General features: G+C 43.6%; 1 protein-coding gene across 2 annotated transcripts in view; it reads left to right on the top strand.

Annotated features, from left to right (window-relative positions):
- Positions 1–17374, top strand: part of CACHD1 (cache domain containing 1) — a 234246-nt gene that overhangs the window by 134926 nt on the left and 81946 nt on the right. For both annotated transcript variants that reach the window (XM_060304780.1, XM_030865831.2), the window contains exon 4: positions 2726–2832. In XM_060304780.1, coding sequence (XP_060160763.1) covers positions 2726–2832 — 107 coding nt within the window. The remainder of the gene's footprint in view (positions 1–2725; positions 2833–17374) is intronic.

Genomic DNA, 17374 nt, shown 5'->3' with positions numbered 1-17374 from the left:
ATAGGGCTAAGCACTGTCACGATGGATGTTCATAGAAGATCAGTTAATATGAGTGCCTGCTTTTGACAAGAACAATGCTAAGTGTTATGTATGCACAGTGGTGAATAAAACCAACAAGACGTGGGGTCTGCTCTCAAGGGGCTCTTGTCTGTTCATATAGCCTGATCTATCAAAATCCACCCATTAAAAACATACACAGGGACTTCCCTGGTGGCGCAGTGGTTAAGAATCTGCCTGCCAGTGCAGGGGACATGGGTTCAAGCCCTGGTCCAGGAAGATCCCACATGCCACAGAGCAACTAAGCCCATGCGCCACAACTATTGAGCCTGCGCTCTGGAGCCCGCGAGCCACAACTACTGAAGCCCACACGCCTAGAGCCCGTGCTCTGCAACAAAGAGAAGCCAACGCAATGGGAAGCCGGCGCACTGCAAAGAGCAACCCCTGCTCACTGCAACTAGAGAAAGCCCGCGTGCAGCAACGAAGACCCAATGCAGCCAAAAATAAATAAATAAATTTATTTTTAAAAACATATGCAAATGGAGCCGTAAATTAAAAACTATGACTCTTGCTTTGAGAGAAGATGGAGACACTTGACATAGACTAGGAAGTCACCCACAATCAGAATAGACCTTTCTGGGGAAGTGATAAGTGAACAAAGACTTGAAGGTTAATTAGGCAGATAATCAGGAGAACTTTCTAGACTTGCACTGTCCAATATGGTGGCCACTATTCGGTGACTGTTTACATTTAAATTAAGATTAAACAAAATTGAAAATTTAATCTCTCTTACATTAGCCACATTTCAAATGCTGGTAGCCACGTGTGGCTGCCATATTGGACAGTGCAAAAATAACACCTTTTCATCATCTCAGAGAATTCTCTAGGACTGCCCTGGTCTAGATCAGGAGTGGTGAAACCAGTCTGGCACACCACCTGTTTTTGAAAATTGAGTTTTACTGGAACACAGCCACACTTATTCTTCTGTAAATTCTCTTTGGTTGCTTTCACACCACAATGGCAGAGTTTAATAGCTGTGACAGAGACCTTGTAGGCCACAAAGCCTAAATATTATCTGTCTTTTATTAAAAAGTATGTGATGGAATAGGTTTAATGTGGCTGTCTAGCACATGGAGGGCAAGTGAGTTCCCTGTCTAATGCTACTCTTGCTTCACAGATGTTAAATGCTAAAACAAGAGAGGGACAGTGAGATTATGTTGCTTATGCACACCGGCAGCTGCTGATGTATTAATCTCCTCTTTTCTCTCCATCTGTGGCTTTTGAGGCAGCAATCTTCTCGTCTAGACAAACTGGAGCAGGTCCAAGGAAGAGTGACCCCACTGGTGAAGCAACTGTGTCCTTGGAAGCACAGTTGACAATGTTGATATAATTGTGTACTGCGTGAGAGGCTGGACTAAAGAGTCTCTTCAAATCCCTTAAAACGCCACCTCCTTTGAGATGATATTTATCGAAACAAAACTGTTGAACTTCTGCTTTGGAACCCAGCACACTCTTTGAATACCTAGCCCCTTTGCTTATGCGATCAGTTCATTTTAGTAGTTCTTATATAAGATCCAGAAAATCAATATTCATGTGAATAATCACGTGGACCTTGATTTCTAGGAGTGTTTCTCCAGGGTTATAGAGCTTGTCTACCTGCGTTAATGGAATTTCATTAATGACATTTATCATCTAAGGTACACATTTTAACACAAGTTTTTAAAAATCTAACTTCAGATTGCGTTTATTTGCAGGTAACTCTTAGAAACTTAATGAATCTTCTCAGTATCTGCAATCTCAAATAGCTTATTTAGAGGTTCAAGATTTTTCTCTTTCGTTACTCCTGGATTAAATTCACTTAAAAATAGTCTTAGTGACTATGTATAAATGAGTCGGTACATTTTCCTATTATTTTCTTGGAGACTGTTGTTTGCCCTGGCAAATGAGTCACTGATTACACTAGTGTTTATTGATCAGCTACTAACCAGAGCACTAGCATTGTTCTAGCTCTAGTAACAGCATTGCACTCCCACTGGAAATCAAGAAAGACCTTGGCCTCATCTATATTACAACCTGGAAGGTGCAAGCTCTGTGTCATTTATCATGAGAGGAACTGTGATACATTATTTACAATCTTTTTGACAGCTTTGGAAAGTGTTTTATTATTTCTTTTTTTTTTCTTCAGATAGGAAACCTGGGGCTCAGACAGATTGCACAATTTGTGCAAGTCCACACATTTAATAGTGACAGAACAAGTATTCAAATCTAGATCTTTCCTACTCCACAGCCATTCTTTCTCCTTCACTACTGTCTATTTTTGTTCTTGGTCTTTGGTTTTCAGACAGGATAATTTAAAGAATTGTTTCACATATCACATCAGAGCTCAGGTCTGAATTTTTGTCATTCTAGTCTGAATTTTGTCAAATTTATTTTCTGTATGATTTTATCAATAGTACCTGAATCAAGTTCATTGGGGGAAAAGTTGGCTTGAAGGATTTTTTTTTTTAATCTCCTTAGAATTGATCTTGATTTCTAAAACCTTCTAGATGCAGATGTTGGTTTTACCCACACTGCTCTGAAGTGATTTTTTAAAAATACTTAAATTGCAGTTTTACTGTTTATGAGCTGACCTATTTTGTACACAGTATGAAGTATTACTTTTGTTGGTTAGTTTTCTGGATTGAATAACCACCAAATAAATACTGCTAATTCTCTTCTGTTGTTTCAGATTTGATGGGAACTTTAATACCAATGTATCTAGAACAATTAGTTGTGATCGACTGTCTACTACTGTTAATAGCCGGGCCTTCAATCCAGGACGAGACTTAAATTCAGGTCAGTAATCTCTTGGTTTTATAAAGGTGAACTATATTCTACCAAATTCAAGTTGAATAAATTTATTGCTTTAGTGATTTTCTTTAAGTTTTGAAGAAAAAATGTGTACTTGAAATCAGGTATTTCTTTCTAGCAAGTTGACACTCAAAAGAAGGAAAGGGGGCTTCCCTGGTGGCACAGTGGTTGAGAGTCTGCCTGCCGATTCAGGGGACACGGGTTTGTGACCCGGTCTGGGAAGATCCCACATGCCGTGGAGCGGCTGGGCCCGTGAGCCATGGCCATTGAGCCTGCGTGTCCGGAGCCTGCACTCCACAACGGGAGAGGTCGCAGCAGTGAGAGGTCCGCGTACCACAAAAAAAAAAAAAAAAAAAAAAAAAGAAGGAAAGGAAGAAGAAAATCGAGTGGCCGTGTATTGAGCCTTTACTACACATCTACATATATGGAGTATGCCATGTGATTTGCTAGATTCTTTAATCCATTACCTCATTTGTTAGCAGTTTTACATTTGTTATTTTAAAGGTTACTTGAGAGACCCATTTGTCTCTGCACTTAGGAAGTGTTGAATTCATTTGTATTCCCTATCTATAATTTTTAATTTGGGAGGTGGGATTGAAGAATGATGAAGGAGCTTTTCTACTACTGAACAGTGCCATGATGCTATACAGTCGTCCCTCAGTATCTGCAGGCACTTGGCTCCAAGGAGCCCCCAAGGATACCAAAATCTACAGATGCTCAAGTCCCTTATATAAAATGGTGAGGTACAATGATTACAGTTGGCGCTTCGTATCTGCGAGTTTCGCATCTGTGGATATGGACAACTGACTGTATGTTGAGGTTGAACTTTCTTCATGGTCTTGTTAGAACCCAGTCATCTGCAGTAGTAATAACTACTAAGGCACCTGTACACATGGTTATGTATAGCTTCCAAGTGACACTGTGTCTCTGCTGTCTTTCTCTGGAGTTCCAGTCTACATTTCTCACTCTGTTTGTCTTGTTATGCACACTTGTTGATTGATGGGCCTCAGAACCTAAAGGCTTCACATTTTAAAAGCTGAAGTGCCTTTAGAAATCACCAGCCTCAATCCTAGAATTTTACCAAGGAATAATCTGAGGCTCAGGAGGGTCCTAAGACTTCCCTCATTACTAGAGAGATAAAGGAGTTAACCCTTCAACATGAAGAACTGTATTTCCCAGATTCCAGGCCTCCTGGAGACATGTAAAAGCCAAGAGAAAAGCCAGAGGGCCAGAATATTTACTTTGAGAGGCCCAACCAGTATTGGTTCAGGGGAAGAATTGTAGCCTTTGGGCGTTGTATACACAAACCAGGTAATCTATTAGGTCTGGAAAGAAAGAACTGTAAGCTTTATATTGCTTAAGGGTAATAAAACTATAGCTGCTATCTAAATGACCTGACCTAAATCTGCCAGGCACTTATCGCCTAGACCAATATATAATGAATTCAGTCATTTTTTAAAAAATTGGTCAGAGAATCTTGAGGCCTTCTGGAGCAGGTGGGGGGTTTATTTACTGCTAGAAAGGAAGCTCAGTGAAAATATTTTTCATAAAAAATAACTGAAGAGGGGCTTCCCTGGTGGCGCAGTGGTTGAGAGTCCGCCTGCCGATGCAGGGGACACGGGTTCGTGCCCTGGTCCGGGAAGATCCCACATGCCGCGGAGCGGCTGGGCCTGTGAGCCATGGCTGCTGGGCCTGCATGTCCGGAGCCTGCGCTCCGCAACGGGAGAGGCCGCAGCAGTGAGAGGCCCGCGTACCGCAAAAAAAAAAAAAAAAAAAACTGAAGAGAGTAGAGAAGGACCTGGAATGGGCGGAGAAAATGAATTATGGGAGATTCCAAAGCTGGAACAGGGCACAGAGCTGGAACTTGAGTCTTTTGACTGTCAGATTCAGTACTTGCCCTCTTTCCCTCAGCTGTGCCCAGCATAGGGTGTGTGAGAATAAGAGAAGAGTCAGGAAGGACTTCCAAGATATCCGACCTTATCAACGAGAAGGACAGAGTTGCCATTGATTGTGATGGGGAAGTAGAGGAAGAGCAGGTTTGTGTGGGACGCATGGAATCAACTTTTCAGTTTTAGAAAAGTTAAGTGAGTTACCTAAGTGAAAATGTCTCCTAGACAGTGGGATATCCAAGTCTAGAGTCCAGAGAATGGACCAGACTGGGGATTTATAAATGAGATTCATCGTGTATAGGGAGTACGTAAATCATGAGACTCAATAAGATCATAATATAGCAAGTGGCTATGAGTAAAAAAGAGTAGAGTCCAGGGACTGAGTCTTGGGACACTTGACCACTTAGAGGTCACTGACACGAGAAGGAAGCAGTCGCAAAATCTGAGATGGCAGTCAGTCTGGTGGGAGAAACAGGAGAGCCATCTCCCTGAGGCCAAATGAAGAAAGTGTTTCAAGAAGGAGGGAGAGATCAGCTGTGCTAAGTTGGCCCACTAAGACCAGGGCTAAGAAAACTGACCATGGAATTTAGCAATATAGAGGTTATTGGTGAACTTGACGAGGGTTGTTTGGTGGGACAGTAGAATAGAATGAAAGGCTAATACTTATTGGTTCAAGCTCTTAAGAATGCAGGAAAGGAGATGGAGACAATAAGTACGTGAACTCCAAAGGTCTGCTGAAAGGGAAGCTGGAGGGCCACATGGAGTCAAGAAATTTTTTTTTTAATAAATAAACAAATTTATTTATTTGTTTATTTATTTTTGGCTGCGTTGGGTCTTTGTTGCTGCGCGCGGGCTTCCTCTAGTTGCGGCAAGCGGGGGCTACTCTTCGTTGCAGTGTGCGGGCTTCTCGCTGCGGTGGCTTCTCTTGCTGTGGAGCATGGGCTCTAGGCACGCAGGCTCAGTAGTCGTGGCTCGTGGGCTCTAGAGCGCAGGCTCAGCAGTTGTGGTGCACGTGCTTAGTTGCTCCGCGGCACGTGGGATCTTCCTGGACCAGGGCTCGAACATGTGTCCCCTGCCTTGGCAGGCGAATTCTTATCCACTGCACCACCAGGGAAGCCCCAAGAGAATATTTTTAAATTGAGAGAAATTATGGCAAGGTCATGTGCCAAGGGGAAGGATCCAGTAGAGAAAAGTAAGGAGTGAAAAGAGACAATTGCTGGAGTCTTTTCCTTGATTAGGCAAGAGATGGTGGGATTCCAAGTAGAGGATGTAGAAGCACAGGGCATTCATTTCTAATGAGAGGAGGGAAGAAAGAGAGGGCATGTGGAGATGCCCAGAACGACCGACGTGATGTTGGGAACTTGGGGACATGCCCTTCGTAACTGCGTTTTCTCAGAGAAGTAGGAAGCAAAACCATCAGCTGAGAGTGAGGCCGGTGGTGGGGGTGGGACGGGGACGGGGAGGCACTGAAGACCTGGTGGTTATACTAAGAGTTCTCTTCTGTGATAGAGGTTTAGGGTAGAGCTCAGCTGCGCAAATAACTGGGAATCCTGACAATATGCTGTTTTATTACAGTCTTTATTTGTCAAGGGAGAGGTGGGGAGGAAAAGGATGGTGAGGGCAGAGGTATGTAGTTAAAGATCAGATCTTGAGTTTTGCTGTTTCCAAGAGCACGCCTCAAGTCTAACGTCCTACCTGACAGGAGTTGTTCTCGGCACCGTTGACGTAGCTGGATTTACAAGCCATTTTTGGCAATATTCAGGTGTCTGAGAACTGACTTGCTTGTATTTGAAGTTTTGTGACATTCCACCAGACACTGGCTGCATCCCAAAATCCACATTCTTGAACACTCATTTGTAATACGAGAGGAGTGGGAGATGGTGGAGGGTGACCTCAGAGCTCCCCCTTTCCCGCCTCTCCAGCTCATGCCCCTTTTCAGAGCAGAATTAATGTGCTTCGTAGGCTATCACATGTCTGATATTTACATCTGTAAGATATCCAGCCTTAGACTGTATATAATCCATCAATGGGTCCCTAATTGATAACACAGTTTCAGATTGCCTCTCAGCCTAGCTGGAAACAGACTCACACAAATTGTAAACCATTCTTAGCTTCATTTATCCAAAACTAGGTCATGTGTCCATCCATCCAACACACATGTGTATTCTTCGTCTTAAAACCATCCCTGCCAGATCTCTACTTTCTAAATTGACTCCTTGCCCCTGAATCCATTCAAATGACTAACGTTTGACAGTGCATGTGTTACATGATGGTGCTGGTCATGTTTTGCTCAGGGTCTTTCCTGCTTTTATCTCTAGTTTCTCACTTTCTCTCTCTCTCTCTCTCTCTCTCTCTCTCTCTCTCTCTCTCTCTCTCTTAAAATTCCTGCTGAGCTATTTTCTTGTGCGTAGCCTGATCCGTAAAGAGAGTTTATTTGAAGAGTCCAAGGAAAGTTGCCTCTTGCTCTCTTGAGTTACACAGTTGAGGTGAGAGTGGAAGTGGGAGTTAGTCTTTCTCGCCAGAAGAAAAGGTGTCTGGACTTTCTTTATTGTATTTGATTTAAAGAGCATTTGAAGTTGCAAACTTCGATCTTGGTCACATTGCCGTCTTCACTGAGAAACAGGATTCACGGGGTGAAAGAGGCGTTTATAAGTCACGTTACAGCAGGAAATGCTGCAGGAGGTACAGGTGGGCACTGGCGGCTATGGACCATGCTGTTAATTTCAGTGGCTTCATTGCTTCCTTCTGTGAACGACAAAGATTGGCTCTGTGCTATAGGTTTTTCACCTTTCTTTAAAATAGCTTGAAAATTATGTATTAAAAATGCTAATACCGGGCTTCCCTGGTGGCGCAGTGGTTGGGGGTCCGCCTGCCGATGCAGGGGACACGGGTTCGTGCCCCGGTCCGGGAAGATCCCACATGCCGCGGAGCGGGTGGGCCCGTGAGCCACGGCCGCTGAGCCTGCGCGTCCGGACCCTGTGCTCCACAACGGGAGGGACCACAACAGTGAGAGGCCTGCATACCGCAAAAAAAAAAATGCTAATACCAATGCAGTGTAAAGCTGTGTTCTGTCTATAATAAAAGAATAAAAATCAACAAAACTAGGAATTTCTAGGGGTTTTCTTAATGCCTAATTACTCCAGCTTCATGATTGCATTAGTATTATAAAAGATTGGTAATTATTTTTATAACATCTAAAAAACTATTCAGTCACTGAGAAATCTAGATTCTTGAGGTTATATGGTTCCGTTTACATTCATGTGTGTGGGTGTACGTATGTATATACACAAAATTAAGTACACAAACAGAGGGCCCTTTTCTTCACCTTGCTTCCCCTTCAAGCTCTATCCCTATATTGCGAGCTACTTTGAAGTCTCATCTTATAGTTTCTCACAACAACCCTATTACACTGATTTCAGAAGATTTTATTAGCCACATATATTCACTATGGAAAGAGTATATATATACTCTTTCCATAATACCTATGATCATAATGGATACAGCCTGGTTTTTTGTTGTTTGTTTGTTTTTTTACTTAGCAAATGTATTCTGATTTTAAATGATTTTACTTAGCAAATCATTCTTCTGTGTCTATGTAAATAAATATACATCTCTATCATTGTAGCAGTGTGTAATTGTGTAACATTGTTGAAACAACCAATCTATTCCAGTTCAACATTTAGACTGTCCCAGGTTTTCACTATATCATTGCTCCCTGGAGGATCTCAAGGGACCCCTCCACAGTTTCACTTGACCGCTATATAACATTTGGCATGTAAGCTTCTTTTTTGAAACTCTGTCATCCTTAGTTCCTATAAAATTGTCCTGTGCCATTTATCCCCGGACTTCTCTGTCCAGGCCTCTTCATCCTTCTTCTTGAGCTCCTTTTCCCTACAGTGGATGTCCCCACGTGTCCTCTCTTCACCACCTCCCTCTGCTCGCTGAGTGTTATCTCCCTGAATGTTCTCGATGTATGCAGTACTCCCACTCCTACCACATGCTACTCAATTCTAAATCTCTGTCTCCAGCCCTGGCCTGTTTCTGAGTTTATTTATTGAGGAACCAACTTCAGGGGACACATCTCTCCATGATTATCCTGTAGCTACCTCAAAATTTAAAACAGTCAAACAAACAAGAACACTTTCCTCTAAACTTACTCCCCAATCTGGGTACCCCTCTCCTGGTTACACTGGGAATTCTTCCTTGCCTTTTTCTACCCAGTACTTCAGGCTTTAACAGTTTTGACCAAATGAGAGTGTGAGAGAATGAATATTTGCTGAGTATTTACTATGTACAAGACACCTGGCTAGGCATTTACCTGTGTGTCCCTCTTCCTTCTCATCACATCCAGTGGTGATGTAGGTCTCGTTATCCTTTTTTTTTTAATATTTATTTATTTATTTGGTTGTGCCGGGTCTTAGTTGTGGCAGGTGGGCTCCTCAGTTGAGGCTCAAGGGCTCCTTAGTTGAGGCTCAAGGGCTCCTTAGTGTGGCATGCGAACTCTTAGTTGCAGCATGCATGTGGGATCTAGTTCCCTGACCATGTATCAAACCCGGCCCCACTGCATTGGGAGGGTGGAGTCTTAACCACTGCGCCACCAGGGAAGTCCCTCGTTACCCTTTTCATTGAAGGGAAACTTGGCTTAGATTCCATAGTTCAAAGGTGTGTCTTGAATCCCCTTTGTTTTCTCCACTCCAGTACCATAAACGTAAATGTTCATTGCCTTTCTAGAAGATGAATTAATGTAGAAACCACTTCCCAAAAGTTTTCCCTTCTATTCTTTCTCATTTTCAATATATCCTACACACTGTAGGTATTCTGAAAATATCTGCTCCGTAACTCCATTTCTCAAAAACCTCTGATAGTTTACCTCTAAGATAAAGGTGGAAGCCTTTAAAATTCATCTTCTGCTCCTCTTCCTTAAGCCCTCTGAGCTGTATCCTCAGGGAATCCCTTTCATTGTTTCAAATCTCCAGTTTCTATTACTCCTCCATACTTTGCTCTTGTTCGGTAAGAATTCCTTGTCTGTTGTAGCAGGTTGGGTTTACCAGGAGGCAGACTCTGAGATGGAGGTTGGCAGTCTGTGGGGGAAGGGAAGGAAGCAGGATTGAGCAGTAGGGGAAGATGGGCTGAGATCCAGCCTCAGTGGAGTCCTCAGCCACCCCCAGGGGAGCTGAGAGGCTGGGGTGACCCTTCAGTGTTGTGTTGGCCCAGTTACAACTCTTCATTACTTTGTTCTATGGTACATTCTTATTATAGAATTTTAATGTTTTTTTATATTGAACATCTGTTTGATGCTCTATTCCTTTTCATTTGTTTTTTGTATGCCAGGTGCTCAATCCAGTGCTTTACCCATAGCAGGTACACAGTAAATGCTTATTGAATGAATAAATGAATGAATAGAACTAGGATTTCCTTTGTACTTTTGTTGTCTCATCTTTGTAATGGAATAACCGAGACTTTTGGAAGGACCTTAGTGAAGAGAAGAATGTAGTCGTGATGTGCTATAAGTCAGGCCTGGCTTTCTTAGCTTGACAGCAGATCAGCACATATAAATGTCTTAGGTATAGGGAGACTATATAGAGACAGACTATCTAGATGAATAGTATTATTTGCATGAAACTAACTATGGTGATTTCAAACATGCAATGCACACAAGAAAATCAGTCCATTGTTCCTGGGTACCTCATACACCACTATGTACTTTTGTCTTAGTCTTACCATGGATACCAAGGAAAAATGTTTACTCAATATTATAGATGAGAAACAAGCCTAACTACCTAAACTAGATAGGATCTATTAACTGACCTACCTAAAGTCAAACAACAAATTGTTGGTATCGACGTGACTAAACATACATGTCCTGACTCCTTGTCCGATGTGCTCCTTACAGCGGACTGCTTAGGATGAAGGGATTTCTCCCCATTACTGTATTCTGCCTAATAACACTTCAGTCTCTTTTGACCAAACCTATCACCTTCTCTCTTCCCACCCAAACCTCCTCCCCAGCCCGTGTTCCATACGTTAGTTAGCAGCAGCTTCATTTTGTTCCTCACCAAAGCTTGAGACCAGAACCAACCCTGACTCTATCTCTCTCTCTCATAACAAGCTTCTCTCAGGGGACAGCTTTACCGTAGTTACTGTGGCACACACCAGGGTAAATAAGACAGAATTTCTCCCCTCAGAGAGCTCACAACCTTGTCCTATGTGTGTTGAGGGCACTAGGAATGAGGAGAAAAATCAACAGACAAATGGTCGTGATGCAGTGCTAAATGCTGTCATGATAAAGGTAAGCCTGGGGCACTTGGCCCAAATCGTGAGGTTGAGTTGAGTCTTAGAAGACAGTAGGAATTAGGTGACGTGCTTGTGGCAAACACATTTCCCATTTCAGAATCTGTGGAACGTGCCGACCACTGTGGAGGAGGGAATATGATAAGTAACGGAAAATGAAGGTAGCACTAAGCCAGATTTTAATGGGCCTTGTGTATCAGTCTGAGGAGTTTGCTTTGGGTTTGGTTTGGTTTTTGTTTTGATCTGTTTCTTAGCTTGAAGTCAAGCAGCTGACAGACTTTAAGCAGGTCAGGCAAGAAGGCTTTGTGAAGAACGGATAGAAGAGTAGTTAGCCTGGGAAAAGAGAAAACTGGAAGTAGACTAGGTCGTCCAAAAGTGGGAGGGGTCGTGGAGAGGGGCCATGGCCTACGCAAGCATGGCCTTATCCAAGATGAGTGGTTAATGGGATGACAAGAAGCAGAGAGTCCGTGGAGACCACTGTCCATGGCAGAGAAAGTTGAAAGGTCACTGATTGATTGGCAGAGAAAAGGTGAAAGGTCACTGATAACTTAGGAAGGGATAGGATTTAGGGATGGTTCTGCAGATGATAGTTTTTTAAGTTAGAGCAACTTGAAAATATTTATATGCTGAAGACAGAGAGAGAGAGAGAAAGAGAGAGTCAGTCTAAGAAGCAAGTGAAGCTAAGGAAACGGACAGGACAACGGAGTTTAACCTCTTGGTTGAGTTGTCCCAAACCTGGCTGATCATCAGGGTCACCTGATGTGCTTTGTCAAAAATGCCTATTCTTGGGGCTTCCCTGGTGGCGCAGTGGTTGGGAGTCCACCTGCCGATGCAGGGGACACGGGTTCGTGCCCCGGTCCAGGAGGATCCCACATGCCGCAGAGCGGCTGGGTCCGTGAGCCACAGCCGCTGAGCCTGCGTGTCCGGAGCCTGTGCTCCGCAATGGGAGAGGCCACAGCAGTGAGAGGCCCGTGTACCACACACACACACACACACAAATGCCTATTCTTTGGCCCCCAACCCAGACCTAGTGAATCCGAATGTTGGCTTGGTAAAGCCTGGGAACCCGTAGGCTCCAAAAGCTGATTGTGATGGTCAGCCAGGGTTGAGAACTCCATCTCTGCTAATTTTGTCGTATTCTTTCCATGAGTGTTTGGAAACTACCTTGACCTTTGGGTCCTCTGGGAATGGTCTCTGAGAAAGAAAGAGGGTAGAGCCGTGGATCCTGTGCTGATTTTGGATTGCCCCAGAAATTTGTTCTGGATTATCTGAGCCCATGACCAAGCTGCCTCAACAGAATCAAGGACAGAATGGACTGGTTATTTTACATCATGTAATTAGCTTAGAATGGACATGATGAACTGTGAGCTTGGAACAGAATCAGAGATTTGTGGATGTCCTCTCCTTAGTATTAGACTAAAGTAAATGCAATGAGATGGCTGAGTCAGCTGCCATTAACCTAACTTCGGCAATGGGCTTTAGTGGAAGAATCAGAGGACAGTGTGGCCTGGATCCTATTCCAGGCCCAAAGCTTAAGTAACTCCTCCCTTGGAGCCAGAATATCCTTAGCTATAAAATGATAATAACAGGATCGCTTTGGTAAACCTCCACATTCTGGCTCTTGCTAGCTGTTAAATACTTGGGAAAATTAACCTCTATATGCCTTGGTTTCCTGAATAATAAATAAAACCCACCTCATAGAGTTGTTGTAAGAATTAACTGAGATAATATAAATAAAAGACCTTGCAAAGTGCCTGGCACGTGGTCAAACACTCAATATGCTTGCCCCTTCTGGAACAGCATACACAGTATCCATGAAATATGGCCCCTCCAGAATACGTGGTAAAACGATACTCAGGATGTGAGCAAGGAGTAGGAATTGGAAAGGTGTGATAGGGCATAAGGCTAGAAATTTTGTTTGGAGTCCTCAGGATGTTAATTTATTTTACTTCCCTCCAAAAGGATTGCAGTTGCACAGAGTATTACTGAAAGGTGCTGTGTAATTTCTGGTCTGTTAGGAAAGGATGTGTGTGTTTTTTTTGTTTTTTTTTTTTGTTTTTTGTTTTTGTTTTTGCGGTACGCGGGCCTCTCACTGCTGCGGCCTCCCCCGCTGTGGAGCACAGGCTCCGTACATGCAGGCTCAGTGGCCACGGCTCACGGGCCCAGCCTCTCCGCAGCATGTGGGATCCTCCCGGACCGGGGCACGAACCTGCGTCCCCTGCATCGGCAGGCGGACTCCTAACCACTGCGCCACCAGGGAAGCCCAGGATGTGTGTTTTTGTGTGTCTGCACCTCTGTGTGCTTACGACAGCTCCTGTATTTTACATTTGGCAAGCTGTGGGAAGTAGATAGCTCTGTGTGCTTTGCTGAGCAGTGTTGGGCTGGGCATCGGGAAGCCCAAAGTTCCTCGAAGTGGGAGCACAGGCTTTCTGTTACAGGGCATTTTCCCTTTGTACTTCCGCTGGATAATGCTATTGGGAAAGTCACAGCCCAAATACAGGCGGTTCATAATCCAGCTCTTTCTCATTGGCCTGGTGGGTTAAGTATTAAAGAAGGCAGGCAAGGAGTTTGGGGACGTGGTTGGTTTTGTTTTGACTGGAGAGGCCAATGACATAAGAACTAGTCAGATGTAGATGATAAAATTGGAAGGAAAATATTTGGGGACTGTGGAATCTGGGACCCATATGTTAGAATCATCCACAGACAGTTCAGTACACTGTGTGCAGGCGGATCTTGAGACCCAATAGACAGGAATGCCTAGAAAGAGGAAAGGCACGGTTTTTCAGCTGCTTATCTGATGACAGTTTGTCAAAGAAAAAATAAGCCAATGGGTATGGCAAAATTCTTGGTCTTCACTTATAATTAGCATAGGACATGTAAGTGAGAAATAGTCAGTTGTTGAAGGGGATGGAGAGTTTTGCCTTTAGAGAAACAGGAACCATCACAGGGAGCTCCACATCCTTTAAAGGCCAATATTAAGTTTTCTCCATCATCCTCATTTAAATGTTTCTTGGTGCTGTTTGGACATTTTGCAAAGTATTGAATCACTATTAATAATCTCATAGTACTGACCTACAGCTTCCAAGCAAATAGGAAGTGAGAATCCTCTTCCTTTTTTCTTTCATCAACTTGATAAAAGCTCTTTCTCTCTAGTTGTAAATCCATGTACTTCCTTCCTATTGACCTTCATTCTTTGCCCTCTTACCACTTTTCTCTGGGTTTCTACAGGGTCTTTGGAAATAGCTTGTCCAAATCTATTACTTTACAGATGTGGAGATTGTGAAATCACATGCCTTGGCCAACATCATCATTCACTGATTCACTCAGCAAATACTGACTGAGTGCTTCCTAAAAACTGGGCTTGTGCCAGGGCCAGGGAATGTGATGAACAAAATTGACTTGGCCCCTGCCCTCCTGGGACTGACAGCTCCTCTGCATGAGAGACACAAAACAAATAGCGGCAGAAATAAATACACCGAACTTACCAATTTTTGCCATCTATGGCAAAAATTTCCTATGAAGGAAAATACTGGATGCTCTAAGGGAGGATAATAATGGAGGGTGGTCAGGGAAGGTCTCTCTGAGAAGGTGAAGAGTTATTCCATTGCAAAAAGATTGGCATATTTACAGAACTAAAAAGAAATAGCTCTCGGTGTACAATGTAGTGAGTTGAAAAGGGGAAAGGTGAGCCTGGGGAGTAGGAAGGCACCAGATGGTACAGGGCCTGATGGGGTTGGATTTAACACTAGACGTGATTATGTGGGAAACCTTTGAACAGTTTTAAGCAAATCAGTGGTGGGATTTGATTTCCGTTTTAGAAAGATGCCTTTGGATACTGGATAGAAAGTTAAACTGAAGGTCAGAGAGCTTGCCAGTCAGAGATGGCATTTTAACCCACGGCTGCTTATTCCCAGCCCGTCTGATTTACCAGGGTATCCCTTCTAGTTCCTAAGAGCCAACCTAAATTAAGTAAAGAGTGCAAAATAGCACTGGGCCCGTGTCCAAATGGCTTTCTTATGCCTGTTCAATTTGACAAAGAAAAAGACACATCAGGCTCACATCTCTAACCAGCTGAGCACCTACAAAATAATTAAGAGGTGTCAGCGCTATAGTTTCTCTCTCAAATAAAAACTCCCTTTATTATCTAAAATACACTATTGAGGGCTTCCCTGGTGGTGCAGTGGTTGAGAGTCCGCCTGCCGATGCAGGGGACACGGATTCGTGCCCCGGTCTGGGAGGATCCCACATGCCGCAGAGCGGCTGGGCCCATGAGCCATGGCCGCTGAGCCTGCGCGTCCGGAGCCTGTGCTCCGCAACGGGAGAGGCCACAGCAATGAGAGGCCCGCGTACCGCAAAAAGATAAAATAAAGTACACTATTGTTTGACCTCACGCACAGTTCTGAGTGCTGTAATTACCGTCGACTCTACCTTCCAAGCTGTAGCTTGTGTCTCTGCCATTTTCCAGGTAGACCAGCCCTTGAGGTCGATGGTAAAGCCCATGACATTGGACTCCCAGCTGGTGTGTGCCAGTTTTAGCAGTTCAACAGTTTGTTTTTTCTCACAAGATTAAATGCTCACTTTAGCCTTATGTCTTATTTCAGTTTTGAAATCGTTCCTTAAGGAGTCAAGTGTCTCCTTAATTGTATTTATTTACACTGTATATTTACAAACTGATGCAACTGATTATTCTGATTGAAAACCATCAACATGTTTATATATTTATTCTTCCTCTTAAGAAGTACTCAGTGCATTTTTTATCTATTCAGTGCCAATTCATTCAGCATGTATCTATGGACATGTAGAAACACTACAGTGTTCTGGAAAGAGCCAGGACTTTGGAGGCAGACACCTAGGTCAAATCATGACTCTGCCCTTATGACTCTGAGCAAGTTAGTTCTTTATCTGTAAAATGGGTATAATAGCAAACTCATAGAGTCTTTATAAAACATCAAACTGTGTATAAAACTAGTTTGTGGGGCTTCCCTCGTGGCGCAGTGGTTGAGAGTCTGCCTGCCGATGCAGGGGACACGGGTTCGTGCCCCGGTCCGGGAAGATCCCACATGCCGCGGAGCGGCTGGGCCCATGAGCCATGGCCACTGAGCCTGCGCGTCCAGAGCCTGTGCTCCGCAGCGGGAGAGGCCACAGCAGTGAGAGGCCTGCGTACCACAAAAAAAAAAAAAAAAAAAAACTAGTTTGTATGATGCTTAATAAATTTACACTATTATTAAATCAAATTTATTGAGGAATAATTGACATCTAATAAACTTCACATGTTTAGCATATACAGTTGATATGTTTTGACATGTATAGTCCCATGAAATCATCCGACAAGCAGGCTTTTTCTCTCTCCATTTACCTATTTTTGTACTGGTTCCATTGGCAGTAATGTTGGGAGAGGGAGTGTTTATCATTTTTAAACTTATTTAGAATTATGATTGCTCTATATTGATTTATTTAATCATTGCTCTATGTTTAATTTATGTTTAATTGGATTTGGCATTAGAGGAAAGTAAGATTTTAGAATTTATCAAACAAAAGTATCAAAACATTCGAGAAATAGTACTTCCATGCAGATCTTCCCAGTCTGTATGCTGCAGATATCACGCAGAGTGTGCGCCTTGATGTGAAAAGTACTGGGAATCTCTGCTTCAGGGGTAACAGACAAGGCTCAGATATAGATCTCACCCTCAAGGATCTTTGAGTCTAGGGATGGAGGATCCAACAGTTTCCTGTTAGGACAGTAATTCTAGCTAGAAGGTGGGAAGAGGTAAAATGCTGGAGGATGTCAGAGGGTGTGATGAACTTCTGTCCTGGGGTTCGGGTTCAGCTTCAGTAAGGAAAAAACATTCATTGCCTCCTTCACGTGTGTCTGTCTGAGATCGGTGTGCAGAGCAGTTTAGACAGATACAGACCCTGCCCGTTGATAACTTATAGCCTAGCACTGTGCAGCGTGGGCTCACAGGTTGGGCGTCTGCCCAGGTTTTCTTCCTGGACAGCTTCCAGCATTTCTGAGGAAAGAGTGAGTGTGTGGGACCCCAGCCCAAGTGATCCAGTGGTCAGAACGCCTAACTGATGCCTATGAATGGGGGAAGACCCCTCTGGGTTCTCTGCATAGATAGTAGGGCTATCATCCACCTCTAAGTCAGGAGGGGCCTGCCTGGGGTGCACACCACAATGATAGATTGAAGGCTTCTGGGCCCTGGGGTCCTCATTACCATCATAGCCGTCATCTTCTGCTAGTGCTGAATAACAGATGAAATTTAATCAGATACCAAAGGAGTTCTCAGCGGGAGGGTTTGAGGAACCTTGCCCAATACTTAGGCTCTAGTGCTGGAATGGAACCAGAA

Source organism: Globicephala melas, chromosome 1, assembly GCF_963455315.2.
Source record: "Globicephala melas chromosome 1, mGloMel1.2, whole genome shotgun sequence".
Lineage (NCBI taxonomy): Eukaryota > Metazoa > Chordata > Mammalia > Artiodactyla > Delphinidae > Globicephala > Globicephala melas.
Note: the sequence above shows the minus strand (reverse complement) of the source record. Positions and strands in the feature narration are given on the sequence as shown.